This window comes from Oncorhynchus gorbuscha, linkage group LG03 (genome assembly GCF_021184085.1).
Source record: "Oncorhynchus gorbuscha isolate QuinsamMale2020 ecotype Even-year linkage group LG03, OgorEven_v1.0, whole genome shotgun sequence".
NCBI classification, from domain to species: domain Eukaryota; kingdom Metazoa; phylum Chordata; class Actinopteri; order Salmoniformes; family Salmonidae; genus Oncorhynchus; species Oncorhynchus gorbuscha.
The window spans coordinates 23,360,077-23,382,247 of NC_060175.1; the positions used below are offsets into that span (position 1 = coordinate 23,360,077).

General features: G+C 43.0%; 1 protein-coding gene across 1 annotated transcript in view; it reads right to left on the minus strand.

Moving 5' to 3' along the window:
* Positions 1 to 5,869: 5,869 nt before the first annotated feature.
* LOC124019045 overlaps positions 5,870 to 22,171 on the minus strand; it is a 32,397-nt gene continuing 16,095 nt past the window's right edge. Inside the window, exons 4-6 of the mRNA XM_046334406.1 lie at positions 10,857 to 10,952; positions 9,353 to 9,864; positions 5,870 to 9,163 (exon numbers count right to left, since the gene is read on the minus strand). Of these exons, the coding sequence (XP_046190362.1) occupies positions 7,774 to 9,163; positions 9,353 to 9,864; positions 10,857 to 10,952 (1,998 nt within the window). The 3' untranslated portion in view covers positions 5,870 to 7,773. The remainder of the gene's footprint in view (positions 9,164 to 9,352; positions 9,865 to 10,856; positions 10,953 to 22,171) is intronic.

Consider the following 22,171-nt stretch of genomic DNA (forward strand, 5'->3'; position numbering starts at 1 on the left):
ACATAATTGTCCTTCCTCGTGATGCCATCCAGTGCCCCAGTCCCTCCTGCAGCGAAGCACCCCCACAACATGATGCTGCCAGCCCCGTGCTTCACGGTTGGTTCTTCAGCTTGCAAGCCCCCCCCCTTTTCCTCCAAACATAACAACGGTCATTATGGCCAAACAGTTTTTGTTTCATCAGACCAGAGGACATTTCTCCAAAAAGTATGATCTTTGTCCCCATGTGCAGTTGCAAACCGTAGTCTGGCTTTATTATGGCGGTTTTGGAGCAGTGACCTCTTCCTTGCTGAGCGGCCTTTCAGGTTATGTCGATATAGGACTCGTTTTACTGTGGATATAGTCATTTTTGTTCCTGTTTCCTCCAGCATCTTCACGAGGTCCTTTGCTGTTGTTCTGGGATTGATTTGCACTTTTCACACCAAAGTACGTTCATCTCTAGGAGACAGAATGCGTCTCCTTCCTGAGCGGTATGATGGCTGCGTGGTCCCATGGTGTTTATACTTGCATACTATTGTTTGTACAGATGAACGAACGTGGTACCTTCAGGCGTTTGGAAATTGCTCCCAAGGATGATCCAGACTTGTGGAGGTCTACAAAAACAGACTTGTGGAGGTCTTGGCTGATTTCTTTTGATTTTCCCATGATGTCAACCAAAGAGGCACTGAGTTTGAAGGTAGGCCTTCAAGGTAGTACATCCACAGGTACACCTCCAGTTGACTCAAATGATGTCAATTAGCCTAACAGAAGCTTCTAAAGCCATGACATAATTTTCTGGAATTTTCCAAGCTGTTTAAAGGCACAGTCAAATTAGTGTATGTAAACTTCTGACCCACTAGAATTGTGATACAGTGAATTGTAAGTGAAATAATCTGTCTGTAAACAATTGTTGGGAAAATTACTTTTGTCATGCACAAAGTAGATGTCCTAACCGACCTGCCAAAAGTATAGTTTGTTAACAAGACATTTTTGGAGTGGTTGAAAAACAAGTTTTAATGACTCTTACCTAAGTGTATGTAAACTTCCAACTTCAACTGTATAATGTTCGGGAGCCAAGCTATATATTTTATTTTACCTTTATTTAAGCATGGAGTCACCATATTGGATAACGGCACAATAATTTGACTTTCTTTGGGCATGGACTCATAAAGTTTCCATTGTGTATTTTTCATCAGGCTCAGGTTTGAATTTTCAATCAAGGCGTATTTATATACTTTAGAATCACACTTCCGGTTTTGGCGGGAAATACTGGGGAGAAAAGTGATTTATTCTTGGGATGGAACATTTGTAAAATTCCGGGAAAATATTCAGCCCTATTACACAGTACACATACTGTAGTATGCTCTCCACCAATCAGCGCGAATGCAGTCCAGTCACCATTGTAACCTTCAGAATACTATGACACAGGTTTGTGCCACATGATGTCGCTGCTGCAGCACCAATCTCCCAGCACAGCAGAGTGGAGCCTGGTGAGGTATAGCCTCACTGCCTGGCAAAGCTACATGGTGATAATGAATAGCTTTTCTCTGTCATTTGGATTCCATTTTGTGCTTCTGCACAGTTGGATTCCATTTTGCCTTTATTTTAAAAAGAACTGACAAAAAAAATTAGAGAAATATGGATTGTGATTGAGAATAGAGAAAAGACACAGCCAACTGGCCAGTTCTACATCAGATCCCAGTGTGTGCATTGTTTATCTGGTAGAGGGAACCAACTTTGTGTGTTGCAGATGAAAATGTACCATATATGGAAAAAAATCACAGTTGTCTGACTGTGTGTGTCTGCAAATCTGGCCACCCTCTCAGGCTGTCAGGGTGATAAAGGAATCAGTGAATGGGCAGAAAAATGAGTGTTTCCTTAGCATGGCCGACTGGCTCATCATTCACACTGGTTACATAAGACTGAGCTCATTAGATGATTGGCCAGATGTATCGCGTGTTGGTGTTCTGGTGTTGGGTGGGTTCTGCTGACGACATGGGTTTGGAGTCAGGCTATGGACAGGCTGGAAGAATTTAAACCAGGAAGGAGTATCTGACATTGATCTGAATGAGACTTAAGTGACACCCTATGCTACCTTGGCTGAAGACAGTACTGTGCCATGGCCTATAGCATGCACTATGATGGTGTTGACCAGAGTGTTTATGTGGGGTTGTCGTGCACTTTATGAAATATGTGAAATAGGTTGTCATTTAAGGTTTGCTCAAGGAATCTATTTCCCATGGTTGTCAGCTATTTACAGTATATGGTATAATCTTTCCAGATATCAGATCATCTCTGTAATGACTGATGACTGACCACCAAGTTATCATAATCAAAACCTGTTTATTAGCTAGCCTGTTGTCAACATGACATGAACTACGGAGGCCTACGAGGGTGAACATTGACCACATATTGATGTGGTGTAAAGGGTCCATTAAGAGGAGTGAGACCATCTACTTGTCTCCTTTTAGTTATCCACACACTGATGTAAAAGTTGACCGGTCGAGTCAAATTCCTGCCAGGCCATATTGCATTTAGCCATCTTGTTTCTTCAGATCAGTTAGGTCCATGTTGGACAGCTCAACGAGGGCAATGGTGTCTCTGTTCTAGGAAACAGAGTGGAAGACCACATGTACATGTGACTCAACATTGTAAATGGATGTGGAAACAACTCCATAATAATACAGATTTACAAAATGACTGGAGGCCAAACTGCTGTGAGAACTAAACACATTAGCCTAGTCTGAAAGGTAAACAACAAGCTCCTACCCCTTCTGTCTTAGCATATCTGAAGGAACAGAATAGGTAAGGAGGCTCTATGGAAGGATAGATTAAGCTAAATGCAAACACTGGACAGGTTTTAGTAGCTAATTAAAATATCTTTATTACAACCACATGTACATCATCCTCATGTTCCAAAAAGAGTCTTCTGAAAAGTGAAAATGAGCAGAACCAGAGATTTGCAGGGAAACAGTCCGAGGGGAAACAGTACGGGGGAAACAGTCAAGGGGGAAACAGTCCGGGGGAAACAGTCCGAGGGGAAACAGTACGGGGGAAACAGTCCGAGGGGGAAACAGTCCGAGGGGAAACAGTACGGGGGGAAACAGTCCGAGGGGAAACAGTCCAGGGGGAAACAGTCCGGGGGAAACAGTCCGGGGGAAACAGTCCGGGGGGAAACAGTCCGGGGGTCCGGGGGGAGACAGTCCGGGGGAAACAGTCCGGGGGGGGGGGAACAGTCCGAGGGGAAACAGTACGGGGGGGGGACAGTCCGAGGCGAAACAGTACAGGGGGAAACAGTCCGGGGAAAACAGTACAGTGGGGGTAGAAAAAAAACTCTGAGGTGTGCAGAGCTTTAAAACACAAGTGTCTCTCCTGTGTGCTTTTACTTCTCCTAGGAAAGGAGGGCTATTTTCAACCTTGATAATCCTCACATATAGAGGGAGGAGGGGGATGAAGGGAATAAATCCTATCTTCTCATCCATTATTCAGGGAGTTTGAGTCATGCCGAGTGTGACGTGGAACACCTTGAGGAGAGAGCGAGCAATCCAACATTCTCTCTTTTTATTTATTTATCCGTCTATATATATATATATATATATATATATAGTTGAAGTCGTAAGTTTACATAAACCTTAGCCAAATACATTTTAAACTCAGTTTTTCAGAATTCCTGACATTTAATCCTAGTAAAAATTCCCTGTCAGTTAGGATCACACTTTATTTAAGAATGTGAAATGTCAGAATAATAGTAGAGTGATTTATTTCTGCCTTTATTTCTATCATCACATTCCCAGTGGGTCAGAAGTTTACATACACTCAATTAGTATTTGGGAGCATTGCCTTTAAATTGTTTAACTTGGGTCAAACGTTTCAGGTAGCCTTCCACAAGTTTCTCACAATAAATTGGGTGCATTTTGGCCCATTCCTGAGTCAGGTTTGTGGGCCTCCTTGCTCGCACACGCTTTTTCAGTTCTGCCCACACATTTTCTATAGGATTGAGGTCAGGGCTTTGTGATGGCCACTTTTCCATAATGTCAATCAAAGATGCACTGAGTTTGAAGGTAGGCCTTGAAATACATCCACAGGTACACCTCCAATTGACTCAAATTATGTCAATTAGCCTATCAGAAGCATCTAAAGCCATGACATAATTTTCTGGAATTTTCCAAAGCTGTTTAAAAGCACTTAGTGTATGTAAACTTCTGACCCACTGGAATTCTGATACAGTGAATTATAAGTGAAATAATTGTGCACAAAGTAGATGTCCTAAGCGACTTGCCAAAACTATAGTATGTTAACAAGAAATTTGTGAAGTGGTTGTTTTAATTTAGTTTTAATGACTCTTACCTATTTGTATGTAAATTTCCAACTTCAACTGTATATATATATATATACACATTGCCTTGCGAAAGTATTCGGCCCCCTTGAACTTTGCGACCTTTTGCCACATTTCAGGCTTCAAACATAAAGATATAAAACTGTATTTTTTTGTGAAGAATCAACAACAAGTGGGACACAATCATGAAGTGGAATGACATTTATTGGATATTTCAAACTTTTTTAACAAATCAAAAACTGAAATATTGGGTGTGCAAAAGAATTCAGCCCCTTTACTTTCAGTGCAGCAAACTCTCTCCAGAAGTTCAGTGAGGATCTCTGAATGATCCAATGTTGACCTAAATGACTACTGATGATAAATACAATCCACCTGTGTGTAATCAAGTCTCCGTATAAATGCACCTGCACTGTGATAGTCTCAGAGTTCCGTTAAAAGCGCAGAGAGCATCATGAAGAACAAGGAACACACCAGGCAGGTCCGAGATACTGGATACAAAAAGATTTCCCAAGCTTTAAACATCCCAAGGAGCACTGTGCAAGCGATAATATTGAAATGCAAGGAGTATCAGACCACTGCAAATCTACCAAGACCTGGCCGTCCCTCTAAACTTTCAGCTCATACAAGGAGAAGACTGATCAGAGATGCAGCCAAGAGGCCCATGATCACTCTGGATGAACTGCAGAGATCTACAGCTGAGGTGGGAGACTCTGTCCATAGGACAACAATCAGTCGTATATTGCACAAATCTGGCCTTTATGGAAGAGTGGCAAGAAGAAAGCCATTTCTTAAAGATATCCAGTGTCGTTTAAAGTTTGCCACAAGCCACCTGGGAGACACACCAAACATGTGGAAGAAGGTGCTCTGGTCAGATGAAACCAAAATGGAACTATTTGGCAACAATGCAAAATGTTATGTTTGGCATAAAAGCAACACCCTGAACACACCATCCCCACTGTCAAACATGGTGGTGGCAGCATCATGGTTTGGGCCTGCTTTTCTTCAGCAGGGACAGGGAAGATGGTTAAAATTGATGGGAAGATGGATGGAGCCAAATACAGGACCATTCTGGAAGAAAACCTGATGGAGTCTGCAAAAGACCTGAGACTGGGACGGAGATTTTTCTTCCAACAAGACAATGATCCAAAACATAAATCAAAATCTACAATGGAATGGTTCAAAAATAAACATATCCAGGTGTTAGAATGGCCAAGTCAAAGTCCAGACCTGAATCCAATCGAGAATCTGTGGAAAGAACTGAAAACTGCTGTTCACAAATGCTCTCCATCCAACCTCACTGAGCTCGAGCTGTTTTGCAAGGAGGAATGGGAAAAAATTTCAGTCTCTCGATGTGCAAAACTGATAGAGACATACCCCAAGCGACTTACAGCTGTAATCACAGCAAAAGGTGGCGCTACAAAGTATTAACTTAAGGGGGCTGAATAATTATGCACGCCCAATTTTTCAGTTTTTGATTTGTTAAAAAAGTTTGAAATATCCAATAAATGTCGTTCCACTTCAAAAATACAGTTTTATCTTTATGTTTGAAGCCTGAAATGTGACAAAATGTTGCAAAGTTCAAGGGGGCCGAATACTTTCGCAAGGCACTGTATATATATATATATATATAATCTCTCTCTCTGTTGCTCCTTTCTTTCTTCTGCCTCTCTCAGCTCCACACCAGACAGGTGTGAGTCCTACTTGCTGTGTGTGTAAGAATCACATGCACGCTGAGTGAGTGTGTGAGAAACACACACAGTGCATTAAGGTGTGTGATCCTGTAGCCTCAGTAATGATGAGTGCTGATAACGCTACGCAAAAAGCAAATCCCACCTTTCATTTCAGTTATCAATGATAGTATGAGTAGTGCCTACCACAGTGGCTTTAGTTAACATTTGCTGCATAGCCCTGACATAAGCCTGCATAACCTTGACATAATCCTGCATAGCCCTGACATAAGCCTGCATAACCCTGAAATAATCCTGCATAGCCCTGACATAAGCCTGCATAACCCTGACATAATCCTGCATAGCCCTGACATAAGCCTGCATAACCCTGACATAATCCTGCATAGCCCTGACATAATCCTGCATAACCCTGACATAATCCTGCATAGCCCTGACATAATCCTGCATAGCCCTGACATAATCCTGACATAATCCTGCATAGCCCTGACATAATCCTGACCCTGATAAGCCTGCATAACCTTGACATAAGCGTACATAACCCTGACATAATCCTGTATTTTTTTTATTTTTATTTTTTAATTTTACATTCATTTAACCTTTATTTAACCAGGCAAGTCAGTTAAGAACACATTCTTATTTTCAATGACGGCCTGGGAACAGTGGGTTAACTGCCTGTTCAGGGGCAGAACGACAGATTTGTACCTTGTCAGCTCGGGGGTTTGAACTCGCAACCTTCCGGTTACTAGTCCAACGCTCTAACCACTAGGATACCCTGCCGCCCCGTATAACCCTGTCATAAGCCTATTTGACATCTGACCCCTATCTATTGAACAATTAAGTGAGAAACAAAATATGACAGACATTAGAGCGTGACACCACACCACCAGTGTTAAACCCGAGCGTTGTACCCTAGCGTTGTTCCGTATGTTCCATAATGAATATGTACTAAACAACAACAGCCCTGACCTCCAGCAACAAACCACTAACCCCTGGCCAGCTCAGCCTACACCATCTACTCTGCAGTACCTATCTCTGGAACAACCACTTCAGAATACAGAATGAAAGCCTCAATAGACAGGCAATGTAAACATCATTCCAATGATCGGATGGATTGCGTTAGTTGTTGTGTAATCAAGGGTACCAGGTAGTTTTAGCACGATCACATCCGGTAGCAAAATCTTCTACTGCAGCACCATTCCCCTTTCAGACTGTCAATGGAATCTCTGTTACAAAAACACATTGATTGTGTAGGGTGGTTATCAATCCACAGTTCTCCACTAGCTTTGTTGTGGCATCTCCTCTCCAGTAAGCTGCTGTTTTCTGGTGGATTCTCTTACAATGCAGTATTGCTTTTAGAAATCTCAATCACAACTTTAGTTGAGGCAAAAAAGTCCAAATGTAAGAGTTTCATCAATGTCACCAGGCAGCATTTTTGCACTCAAAAGATACCCAAAGATAAAATCAACAAAATGACATGATAATATATTGTGTTTCAAATTGATTCACAAACCCCATGAGCATGAGGTAGCCATACATGGTGCAGACACACACACACAGACCGATCCTCTCTCACACACACACACAGATTGTAATAGATACACACTTGCAGTAGTCAGTAAGAAGGTCTGACACATACAAACACTTTGTCAGAGGTGCTGTACATTGGTGACACACACCTATATACTCACACGCATACACTTACCCTCAAACAAATGTATTGTCCATGGTGCTTTATGGTGGAAAAATACACAGACATACACGCAGAGACACACTCTATACTGTAGTCACAGTCAGTAGTGAGCTGGGACAGAGGGACATCTCCTCCCCGGCGCCCAGCCTCGTCCCATGAGTAAGCAGCTCCTCCACCGTCGTCCAATCATCTAACAGCTTCCTGTTCCTCAGACGACTCAACTTCTTTTGGCTGAGCTCCAGCACCGTGCTGCACCGGCCGTCTCCCAAAGACCCTCCCCCTCCAGACATAGCCTCTCCTTCTCGGATAACTCCTCCCCCCTGTCCACCCATAGCTCCTCCTCTTGTGTTGACCCCTATATCTCTCATAGATCCTGATCCTCCATTGGCTCCTGGCCTGGTGTAAGCCTGCTGCCCTCTGGCCTGCTGTTGTTGTTGTTGCTGCTGTTTCTGCTCGCGGGCCAGTAGGAGGTGCTCCCGTCTCTCAGTGCGGCTCCAGTACCTCCCCCTCATCACCTCCTGGCTCTCCTCATCTGTACTCATCCCGCTGCGCTCGTCCGCTAACCGCGATGCCCGGTCACGGAGAATCTGGTTCCTCACAGCCCTTGCGTTAGGGTTAGGAAGGTTGGGGTTGGTGTTAGGGGTAGTATCAAGGTTGTGGTTAGGATTGGAGCCCATCCTGGACACTCCAATGACCCCAGATCCGAACCCAGTGTGGCTCTCCAGGGTGCTGTAGAGGCCCCCACCACCCCCGGACCCCTGGCGGGACAGACGGTTGGCTGGTTTAGGCCATGTCTCATGGATGTCCATGGATGTCTGGGGAGGGTGGCTGAGGGTGTGGAAGCGGTGCACCTCTCTTCCTCTCTCTCTTTCTTTCTCTTGTTCTCTTTCTCGTTCTCTTTCTTGCTCTCTTTCTCTTTCTCGCTCCCTCTCCCACACTGGTAGGTCTGTCATGAAGCTCCTCTCCTGCTGCCTCCTGTCATTAACCAGCTGGTCACGGCCTCCACTATTGTCCCAGTAATGTCCCCTGGGTAAGGGCATGGCCCCTCTGTGTTCCCCCGGAGAGGTTGCATGGTGCAGAGGTGAGGGGGCAAGTCCTGCTGGGTGTCTGAGCACTAGTTCTGGTTCTCCCTCTTCAGGCAGGCCCAGCTCCAGGTCTCTAAGTGAAGCTACTCCACAGTGCTGCAGGGTGGCGTAAGAGGGGGAGGACGGGTGACTGGCCCGTCTGACACGCTCCTGGGGTGGAGCCCGGTGGTGCAGGGTCCTGCTTCTCCTCAGCTGACCCTCTGAGCTGGAGCCCTGGTGCTGCAGCAGAAGCCTGTGGTGACCGGAGAGGGTACTGCAGGTGGAGAGGACAGGGGCGTGGACAGAGAGGGGGCCAGGGGTGTGCTGGGGGTTGAAGAGGGAGCCACTGCTGGAGCTGTGTTTGCCCAGACAGGGACGATCCGCTTTCCGGAACTGGACAGACGACACCCTGAAGAAACAGAAAACTATTAGACACAGAAGCGATAAATACAATGGTACCGTGGTGAACAACCTACATTATCATCGTTGAACCCTGGATGGAGAACACTTTGAAGATGGGGTTTGGATGGTTATGGATCATGTTATCATGATAAGCTATGATAATCACAGTGATGTTAGTCTGGTGATAAGCTCCTACCTGAAGAGTCCTCGGGGTGGAGGGCCCATGCATGGAGCAGTCAGGCCAGGCGTGAGGCAGTGCTGGGGCTGCATGGTCAGTGCCTCAGGGATGGCCTCCAGCAGCTCTCTGTGGTTCTTCTGCCAGCTGTCGCGGCGCTCCCGTGCACACACCTCCCCTTGGTGGTGCAGACGAGCATTGTACAGGCGCATGCGTTTCTCTAACAGCTTCTGGAAACGGCGGAACTCTCCGGTGCTCACGCTATAGAAGCCAGAGTCACTCAGCTCAGACGAGATAAAGGATTCAGAGGACGGAGACCCACCACCTCCACCCCGTCCTCTACTGACCAGCAGGCCCCCACCGGAGCCTCCTCCCCCGGGGTGACACTCCTCCAGACCCCCCTCCTCAGTCTCCAGGCCAGAGAGGTCTCCCTGGTGCAGGCTACCGTCGGTCCAGCCCAGGCCGCTGTCCAGCTCATGGTGGAGAGGTAGGTAGCCCAGAGGTTTCTCCAACATATAGTCCTCATCCTCAGTCTGAAGGAGAGAGAGAGAACACAGTCACACACACATACAGTATGTAGATATACAGTACACAGACTCACATACAGTATGTAGATATACAGTACACAGACACACATACAGTATGTAGATATACAGTACACAGACTCACATACAGTATGTAGATATACAGTACACAGACACACATACATTATGTAGATATACAGTACACAGATACACATACATTATGTAGATATACAGTACACAGATACACAAACATTATGTAGATATACAGGACACAGACACACACAGTATGTAGATATTCAGTACACAGACACATACAGTACGTAGATATACAGTACACAGACACACATACAGTATGTAGATATACAGTACACAGACACACATACATTATGTAGATATACAGTACACAGATACACATACATTATGTAGATATACAGGACACAGTCACACACACATACAGTATGTAGATATACAGTACACAGACACACATACAGTATGTAGATATACAGTACACAGACACACATACAGTATGTAGATATACAGTACACAGACACACATACAGTATGTAGATATACAGTACACAGACACACATACATTATGTAGATATACAGTACACAGATACACATACATTATGTAGATATACAGTACACAGATACACATACATTATGTAGATATACAGGACACAGACACACACAGTATGTAGATATTCAGTACACAGACACATACAGTACGTAGATATACAGTACACAGACACACATACAGTATGTAGATATACAGTACACAGACACACATACATTATGTAGATATACAGTACACAGATACACATACATTATGTAGATATACAGGACACAGTCACACACACATACAGTATGTAGATATACAGTACACAGACACACATACAGTATGTAGATATACAGTACACAGACACACATACAGTATGTAGATATACAGTACACAGACACACATACAGTACGTAGATATACAGTACACAGACACATACACACCTGGCTGTGGAAACTGCTGGGCTCCTCAAGGTTGGTGTTGCAGCAGCCAGTCAAACAGCTCTGATCCCTTGGAACACGATGGTCCAGCTCTGGGTCCTTAGGGAGAGAGAGAGAGCGGTGAATCAATGTTTAACTGACTGTGAATAATGTGTGTTTACGTGAATGAACAAGCATTTCATTTTTTATGCTAATTCTAGAACTTTGGTTTTGTAATTCAAATGTTCATCCAGCCTCTCTCCCCCAAAAATATCCCTAAAATATCCCTATGTTATCAAGAGTCCTGATTATTAAGTATGGCCTTTAATGGAACTGCATCACATGCTGTAGGTTTGCAATCCAGATTGACTGAACTGAAGCTTGTGTCTTGCAGCAGTGGTTAAATCAGTCTGTAGACAGTAAATGTTTGTAGATGGGAGAGAGGAGTGTGTTTTTCCCTCTGTCTCTCTAAGATGAGCATCCTTCCATTCTCCAAGGGGATTTCATTAGGCACAGCTCACAATCCACCCACTGAACACGTGAGTTCTGTTTATGACTGTGTGAATGTGTGACTGTGTGATGTAGCTGTGGTGGTGATTTAGATGTACATGTGGTGGTGATTTAGATGTACTGTACATGTGGTGGTGATTTAGATGTAATGTACATGTGGTGGTGATTTAGATGTACATGTGGTGGTGATTTAGATGTACACGTGGTGGTGATTTAGATGTACATGTGGTGGTGATTTAGATGTACACGTGGTGGTGATTTAGATGTACATGTGGTGGTGATTTAGATGTACACGTGGTGGTGATTTAGATGTACACGTGGTGGTGATTTAGATGTACATGTGGTGGTGATTTAGATGTACATGTGGTGGTGATTTAGATGTACTGTACATGTGGTGGTGATTTAGATGTACTGTACATGTGGTGGTGATTTAGATGTACACGTGGTGGTGATTTAGATGTACACGTGGTGGTGATTTAGATGTACTGTACATGTGGTGGTGATTTAGATGTACATGTGGTGGTGATTTAGATGTACACGTGGTGGTGATTTAGATGTACTGTACACGTGGTGGTGATTTAGATGTACTGTACATGTGGTGGTGATTTAGATGTACACGTGGTGGTGATTTAGATGTACTGTACACGTGGTGGTGATTTAGATGTACATGTGGTGGTGATTTAGATGTACTGTACACGTGGTGGTGATTTAGATGTACATGTGGTGGTGATTTAGATGTACTGTACACGTGGTGTTGATTTAGATGTACATGTGGTGGTGATTTAGATGTACTGTACACGTGGTGGTGATTTAGATGTACACGTGGTGGTGATTTAGATGTACACGTGGTGGTGATTTAGATGTACTGTACATGTGGTGGTGATTTAGATGTACTGTACATGTGGTGGTGATTTAGATGTACTGTACACGTGATGGTGATTTAGATGTACTGTACACGTGATGGTGATTTAGATGTACTGTACACGTGATGGTGATTTAGATGTACATGTGGTGGTGATTTAGATGTACACGTGGTGGGGATTTAGATGTACATGTGGTGGGGATTTAGATGTACACGTGGTGGTGATTTAGATGTACACGTGGTGGTGATTTAGATGTACTGTACATGTGGTGGTGATTTAGATGTACAGGTGGTGGTGATTTAGATGTAGATGTGGTGGGGATTTAGATGTACACGTGGTGGTGATTTAGATGTACACGTGGTGTGGATTTAGATGTACTGTACATGTGGTGGTGATTTAGATGTACACGTGGTGGTGATTTAGATGTACACGTGGTGGTGATTTAGATGTACACGTGGTGGTGATTTAGATGTACACGTGGTGATTTAGATGTACTGTACATGTGATTTAGATGTACACGTGGTGGTGATTTAGATGTACACGTGGTGGTGATTTAGTGATTTGATTTAGATGTACACGTGGTGGTGATTTAGATGTACACGTGGTGGTGATTTAGATGTACACGTGGTGGTGATTTAGATGTACACATTTAGATGGTGGTGATTTAGATGTACACGTGGTGGTGATTTAGATGTACACGTGGTGGTGATTTAGATGTACACGTGGTGGTGATTTAGATGTACACGTGGTGGTGATTTAGATGTACATGTGGTGGTGATTTAGATGTACACGTGGTGGTGATTTAGATGTACACGTGGTGGTGATTTAGATGTACACACGTGGTGGTGATTTAGATGTACTGTACACGTGGTGGTGATTTAGATGTACTGTACACGTGGTGGTGATTTAGATGTACTGTACACGTGGTGGTGATTTAGATGTACATGTGGTGGTGATTTAGATGTACACACGTGGTGGTGATTTAGATGTACATGTGGTGGTGATTTAGATGTACTGTACACGTGGTGGTGATTTAGATGTACATGGTGGTGATTTAGTGATTACAGTGGTGTGATTTAGATGTACACGTGGTGGTGTTTAGATGTACAAGTGGTGGTGATTTAGATGTACATGTGGTGGTGATTTAGATGTACAGTACATGTGGTGGTGATTTAGATGTACTGTACATGTGGTGGTGATTTAGATGTACTGTACATGTGGTGGTGATTTAGATGTACTGTACACGTGATGTACTGTACATGATGGTGATTTAGTATGTACAGGTGGTGGTGATTTAGATGTACATGTGGTGGTGATTTAGATGTACACGTGGTGGTGATTTAGATGTACATGTGGTGGTGATTTAGATGTACTGTACATGTGGTGGTGATTTAGATGTACTGTACATGTGGTGGTGATTTAGATGTACACATGGTGGTGATTTAGATGTACACGTGGTGGTGATTTAGATGTGTGGTGGTGACACGTGGTGGTGATTTAGATGTACTGTACGTGTGGTGGTGATTTAGATGTACACGTGGTGGTGATTTAGATGTACACGTGGTGGTGATTTAGATGTACACGTGGTGGTGATTTAGATGTACACGTGGTGGTGATTTAGATGTACACGTGGTGGTGATTTAGATGTACTGTACATGTGGTGGTGATTTAGATGTACACGTGGTGGTGATTTAGATGTACACGTGGTGGTGATTTAGATGTACTGTACATGTGGTGGTGATTTAGATGTACTGTACATGTGGTGGTGATTTAGATGTACACGTGGTGGTGATTTAGATGTACACGTGGTGGTGATTTAGATGTACATGTGGTGGTGATTTAGATGTACACGTGGTGGTGATTTAGATGTACACGTGGTGGTGATTTAGATGTACATGTGGTGGTGATTTAGATGTACACGTGGTGGTGATTTAGATGTACATGTGGTGGTGATTTAGATGTACACGTGGTGGTGATTTAGATGTACACGTGGTGGTGATTTAGATGTACACGTGGTGGTGATTTAGATGTACACGTGGTGGTGATTTAGATGTACAGTACATGTGGTGGTGATTTAGATGTACACATGTGGTGGTGATTTAGATGTACTGTACATGTGGTGGTGATTTAGATGTACTGTACATGTGGTGGTGATTTAGATGTACACGTGGTGGTGATTTAGATGTACACGTGGTGGTGATTTAGATGTACACGTGGTTAGTGATTTAGATGTACACGTGGTGGTGATTTAGATGTACACGTGGTGGTGATTTAGATGTACACGTGGTGGTGATTTAGATGTACACGTGGTGGTGATTTAGATGTACACGTGGTGGTGATTTAGATGTACACATGTGGTGGTGATTTAGATGTACACGTGGTGGTGATTTAGATGTACATGTGGTGGTGATTTAGATGTACATGTGGTGGTGATTTAGATGTACACGTGGTGGTGATTTAGATGTACATGTGGTGGTGATTTAGATGTACACGTGGTGGTGATTTAGATGTACACGTGGTGGTGATTTAGATGTACTTTAGATACATGTGGTGATTTAGATGTACACGTGGTGGTGATTTAGATGTACTGTACACGTGGTGGTGATTTAGATGTACACGTGGTGGTGATTTAGATGTACACGTGGTGGTGATTTAGATGTACATGTGGTGGTGATTTAGATGTACATGTGGTGGGGATTTAGATGTACCCATGGTGGTGATTTAGATGTAGATGTGGTGGTGATTTAGATGTACAAGTGGTGGTGATTTAGATGTACACGTGGTGGTGATTTAGATGTACACGTGGTGGTGATTTAGATGTACTGTACATGTGGTGGTGATTTAGATGTACACGTGGTAGTGATTTAGATGTACACGTGGTGGTGATTTAGATGTACACGTGGTGGTGATTTAGATGTACATGTGGTGGTGATTTAGATGTACAGGTGGTGGTGATTTAGATGTACACGTGGTGGTGATTTAGATGTACACGTGGTGGTGATTTAGATGTACTGTACATGTGGTGGTGATTTAGATGTACACGTGGTGGTGATTTAGATGTACATGTGGTGGTGATTTAGATGTACACGTGGTGGTGATTTAGATGTACACGTGGTGGTGATTTAGATGTACACGTGGTGGTGATTTAGATGTACACGTGGTGGTGATTTAGATGTACTGTACATGTGGTGGTGATTTAGATGTACTGTACATGTGGTGGTGATTTAGATGTACATGTGGTGGTGATTTAGATGTACATGTGGTGGTGATTTAGATGTACACGTGGTGGTGATTTAGATGTACATGTGGTGGTGATTTAGATGTACACGTGGTGGTGATTTAGATGTACACGTGGTGGTGATTTAGATGTACACGTGGTGGTGATTTAGATGTACACGTGGTGGTGATTTAGATGTACACGTGGTGGTGATTTAGATGTACACGTGGTGGTGATTTAGATGTACACGTGGTGGTGATTTAGATGTACACGTGGTGGTGATTTAGATGTACATGTGGTGGTGATTTAGATGTACATGTGGTGGGGATTTAGATGTACCCATGGTGGTGATTTAGATGTAGATGTGGTGGGGATTTAGATGTACACGTGGTGGTGATTTAGATGTAGATGTGGTGGGGATTTAGATGTACACGTGGTGGTGATTTAGATGTACCCGTGGTGGTGATTTAGATGTAGATGTGGTAGTGATTTAGATGTACTGTACACGTGGTGGTGATTTAGATGTACATGTGGTGGTGATTTAGATGTACTGTACACGTGGTGGTGATTTAGATGTACTGTACATGTGGTGGTGATTTAGATGTACACGTGGTGGTGATTTAGATGTACTGTACACGTGGTGGTGATTTAGATGTACATGTGGTGGTGATTTAGATGTACTGTACACGTGGTGGTGATTTAGATGTACATGTGGTGGTGATTTAGATGTACTGTACACGTGGTGTTGATTTAGATGTACATGTGGTGGTGATTTAGATGTACAAGTGGTGGTGATTTAGATGTACATGTGGTGGTGATTTAGATGTACAGGTGGTGGTGATTTAGATGTACACGTGGTGGTGATTTAGATGTACACGTGGTGGTGATTTAGATGTACTGTACATGTGGTGGTGATTTAGATGTACAGGTGGTGGTGATTTAGATGTACACGTGGTGGTGATTTAGATGTACACGTGGTGGTGATTTAGATGTACACGTGGTGGTGATTTAGATGTACACGTGGTGGTGATTTAGATGTACAGTACATGTGGTGGTGATTTAGATGTACTGTACATGTGGTGGTGATTTAGATGTACTGTACATGTGGTGGTGATTTAGATGTACACGTGGTGGTGATTTAGATGTACACGTGGTGGTGATTTAGATGTACACGTGGTGGTGATTTAGATGTACACGTGGTAGTGATTTAGATGTACACGTGGTGGTGATTTAGATGTACACGTGGTGGTGATTTAGATGTACACGTGGTGGTGATTTAGATGTACACGTGGTGGTGATTTAGATGTACACGTGGTGGTGATTTAGATGTACACGTGGTGGTGATTTAGATGTACACGTGGTGGTGATTTAGATGTACATGTGGTGGTGATTTAGATGTAGATGTGGTGGGGATTTAGATGTACCCATGGTGGTGATTTAGATGTAGATGTGGTGGGGATTTAGATGTACACGTGGTGGTGATTTAGATGTAGATGTGGTGGGGATTTAGATGTACACGTGGTGGTGATTTAGATGTACCCGTGGTGGTGATTTAGATGTAGATGTGGTAGTGATTTAGATGTACTGTACACGTGGTGGTGATTTAGATGTACATGTGGTGGTGATTTAGATGTACTGTACACGTGGTGGTGATTTAGATGTACTGTACATGTGGTGGTGATTTAGATGTACACGTGGTGGTGATTTAGATGTACTGTACACGTGGTGGTGATTTAGATGTACATGTGGTGGTGATTTAGATGTACTGTACACGTGGTGTTGATTTAGATGTACATGTGGTGGTGATTTAGATGTACTGTACACGTGGTGGTGATTTAGATGTACATGTGGTGGTGATTTAGATGTACTGTACATGTGGTGGTGATTTAGATGTACTGTACATGTGGTGGTGATTTAGATGTACTGTACACGTGATGGTGATTTAGATGTACTGTACACGTGATGGTGATTTAGATGTACTGTACACGTGATGGTGATTTAGATGTACTGTACACGTGGTGGTGATTTAGATGTACAAGTGGTGGTGATTTAGATGTACATGTGGTGGTGATTTAGATGTACAGGTGGTGGTGATTTAGATGTACACGTGGTGGTGATTTAGATGTACACGTGGTGGTGATTTAGATGTACTGTACATGTGGTGGTGATTTAGATGTACTGTACATGTGGTGGTGATTTAGATGTACAGGTGGTGGTGATTTAGATGTACATGTGGTGGGTATTTAGATGTACACGTGGTGGTGATTTAGATGTACTGTACATGTGGTGGTGATTTAGATGTACTGTACATGTGGTGGTGATTTAGATGTACACGTGGTAGTGATTTAGATGTACACGTGGTGGTGATTTAGATGTACATGTGGTGGTGATTTAGATGTACCCGTGGTGGTGATTTAGATGTAGATGTGGTAGTGATTTAGATGTACTGTACACGTGGTGGTGATTTAGATGTACATGTGGTGGTGATTTAGATGTACTGTACACGTGGTGGTGATTTAGATGTACTGTACATGTGGTGGTGATTTAGATGTACACGTGGTGGTGATTTAGATGTACTGTACACGTGGTGGTGATTTAGATGTACATGTGGTGGTGATTTAGATGTACTGTACACGTGGTGTTGATTTAGATGTACATGTGGTGGTGATTTAGATGTACTGTACACGTGGTGGTGATTTAGATGTACATGTGGTGGTGATTTAGATGTACTGTACATGTGGTGGTGATTTAGATGTACTGTACATGTGGTGGTGATTTAGATGTACTGTACACGTGATGGTGATTTAGATGTACTGTACACGTGATGGTGATTTAGATGTACTGTACACGTGATGGTGATTTAGATGTACTGTACACGTGGTGGTGATTTAGATGTACAAGTGGTGGTGATTTAGATGTACATGTGGTGGTGATTTAGATGTACAGGTGGTGGTGATTTAGATGTACACGTGGTGGTGATTTAGATGTACACGTGGTGGTGATTTAGATGTACTGTACATGTGGTGGTGATTTAGATGTACTGTACATGTGGTGGTGATTTAGATGTACAGGTGGTGGTGATTTAGATGTACATGTGGTGGGTATTTAGATGTACACGTGGTGGTGATTTAGATGTACTGTACATGTGGTGGTGATTTAGATGTACTGTACATGTGGTGGTGATTTAGATGTACACGTGGTAGTGATTTAGATGTACACGTGGTGGTGATTTAGATGTACATGTGGTGGTGATTTAGATGTACACGTGGTAGTGATTTAGATGTACACGTGGTGGTGATTTAGATGTACACGTGGTGGTGATTTAGATGTACACGTGGTGGTGATTTAGATGTACACGTGGTGGTGATTTAGATGTACACGTGGTGGTGATTTAGATGTACACGTGGTGGTGATTTAGATGTACACGTGGTGGTGATTTAGATGTACACGTGGTGGTGATTTAGATGTACATGTGGTGGTGATTTAGATGTAGATGTGGTGGGGATTTAGATGTACCCATGGTGGTGATTTAGATGTAGATGTGGTGGGGATTTAGATGTACACGTGGTGGTGATTTAGATGTAGATGTGGTGGGGATTTAGATGTACACGTGGTGGTGATTTAGATGTACCCGTGGTGGTGATTTAGATGTAGATGTGGTAGTGATTTAGATGTACTGTACACGTGGTGGTGATTTAGATGTACATGTGGTGGTGATTTAGATGTACTGTACACGTGGTGGTGATTTAGATGTACATGTGGTGGTGATTTAGATGTACTGTACACGTGGTGTTGATTTAGATGTACATGTGGTGGTGATTTAGATGTACAAGTGGTGGTGATTTAGATGTACATGTGGTGGTGATTTAGATGTACAGGTGGTGGTGATTTAGATGTACACGTGGTGGTGATTTAGATGTACACGTGGTGGTGATTTAGATGTACTGTACATGTGGTGGTGATTTAGATGTACAGGTGGTGGTGATTTAGATGTACACGTGGTGGTGATTTAGATGTACACGTGGTGGTGATTTAGATGTACACGTGGTGGTGATTTAGATGTACACGTGGTGGTGATTTAGATGTACATGTGGTGGTGATTTAGATGTACAGGTGGTGGTGATTTAGATGTACACGTGGTGGTGATTTAGATGTACATGTGGTGGTGATTTAGATGTACTGTACATGTGGTGGTGATTTAGATGTACTGTACATGTGGTGGTGATTTAGATGTACTGTACACGTGATGGTGATTTAGATGTACTGTACACGTGATGGTGATTTAGATGTACTGTACACGTGATGGTGATTTAGATGTACTGTACACGTGGTGGTGATTTAGATGTACAAGTGGTGGTGATTTAGATGTACATGTGGTGGTGATTTAGATGTACAGGTGGTGGTGATTTAGATGTACACGTGGTGGTGATTTAGATGTACACGTGGTGGTGATTTAGATGTACTGTACATGTGGTGGTGATTTAGATGTACTGTACATGTGGTGGTGATTTAGATGTACAGGTGGTGGTGATTTAGATGTACATGTGGTGGGTATTTAGATGTACACGTGGTGGTGATTTAGATGTACTGTACATGTGGTGGTGATTTAGATGTACTGTACATGTGGTGGTGATTTAGATGTACACGTGGTAGTGATTTAGATGTACACGTGGTGGTGATTTAGATGTACATGTGGTGGTGATTTAGATGTACCCGTGGTGGTGATTTAGATGTAGATGTGGTAGTGATTTAGATGTACTGTACACGTGGTGGTGATTTAGATGTACATGTGGTGGTGATTTAGATGTACTGTACACGTGGTGGTGATTTAGATGTACTGTACATGTGGTGGTGATTTAGATGTACACGTGGTGGTGATTTAGATGTACTGTACACGTGGTGGTGATTTAGATGTACATGTGGTGGTGATTTAGATGTACTGTACACGTGGTGTTGATTTAGATGTACATGTGGTGGTGATTTAGATGTACTGTACACGTGGTGGTGATTTAGATGTACATGTGGTGGTGATTTAGATGTACCCGTGGTGGTGATTTAGATGTAGATGTGGTAGTGATTTAGATGTACTGTACACGTGGTGGTGATTTAGATGTACATGTGGTGATTTAGATGTACTGTACACGTGGTGGTGATTTAGATGTACTGTACATGTGGTGGTGATTTAGATGTACACGTGGTGGTGATTTAGATGTACTGTACACGTGGTGGTGATTTAGATGTACATGTGGTGGTGATTTAGATGTACTGTACACGTGGTGTTGATTTAGATGTACATGTGGTGGTGATTTAGATGTACTGTACACGTGGTGGTGATTTAGATGTACATGTGGTGGTGATTTAGATGTACTGTACATGTGGTGGTGATTTAGATGTACTGTACATGTGGTGGTGATTTAGATGTACTGTACACGTGATGGTGATTTAGATGTACTGTACACGTGATGGTGATTTAGATGTACTGTACACGTGATGGTGATTTAGATGTACTGTACACGTGGTGGTGATTTAGATGTACAAGTGGTGGTGATTTAGATGTACATGTGGTGGTGATTTAGATGTACAGGTGGTGGTGATTTAGATGTACACGTGGTGGTGATTTAGATGTACACGTGGTGGTGATTTAGATGTACTGTACATGTGGTGGTGATTTAGATGTACTGTACATGTGGTGGTGATTTAGATGTACAGGTGGTGGTGATTTAGATGTACATGTGGTGGGTATTTAGATGTACACGTGGTGGTGATTTAGATGTACTGTACATGTGGTGGTGATTTAGATGTACTGTACATGTGGTGGTGATTTAGATGTACACGTGGTAGTGATTTAGATGTACACGTGGTGGTGATTTAGATGTACATGTGGTGGTGATTTAGATGTACACGTGGTAGTGATTTAGATGTACACGTGGTGGTGATTTAGATGTACACGTGGTGGTGATTTAGATGTACACGTGGTGGTGATTTAGATGTACACGTGGTGGTGATTTAGATGTACACGTGGTGGTGATTTAGATGTACACGTGGTGGTGATTTAGATGTACACGTGGTGGTGATTTAGATGTACACGTGGTGGTGATTTAGATGTACATGTGGTGGTGATTTAGATGTAGATGTGGTGGGGATTTAGATGTACCCATGGTGGTGATTTAGATGTAGATGTGGTGGGGATTTAGATGTACACGTGGTGGTGATTTAGATGTAGATGTGGTGGGGATTTAGATGTACACGTGGTGGTGATTTAGATGTACCCGTGGTGGTGATTTAGATGTAGATGTGGTAGTGATTTAGATGTACTGTACACGTGGTGGTGATTTAGATGTACATGTGGTGGTGATTTAGATGTACTGTACACGTGGTGGTGATTTAGATGTACATGTGGTGGTGATTTAGATGTACTGTACACGTGGTGTTGATTTAGATGTACATGTGGTGGTGATTTAGATGTACAAGTGGTGGTGATTTAGATGTACATGTGGTGGTGATTTAGATGTACAGGTGGTGGTGATTTAGATGTACACGTGGTGGTGATTTAGATGTACACGTGGTGGTGATTTAGATGTACTGTACATGTGGTGGTGATTTAGATGTACAGGTGGTGGTGATTTAGATGTACACGTGGTGGTGATTTAGATGTACACGTGGTGGTGATTTAGATGTACACGTGGTGGTGATTTAGATGTACACGTGGTGGTGATTTAGATGTACATGTGGTGGTGATTTAGATGTAC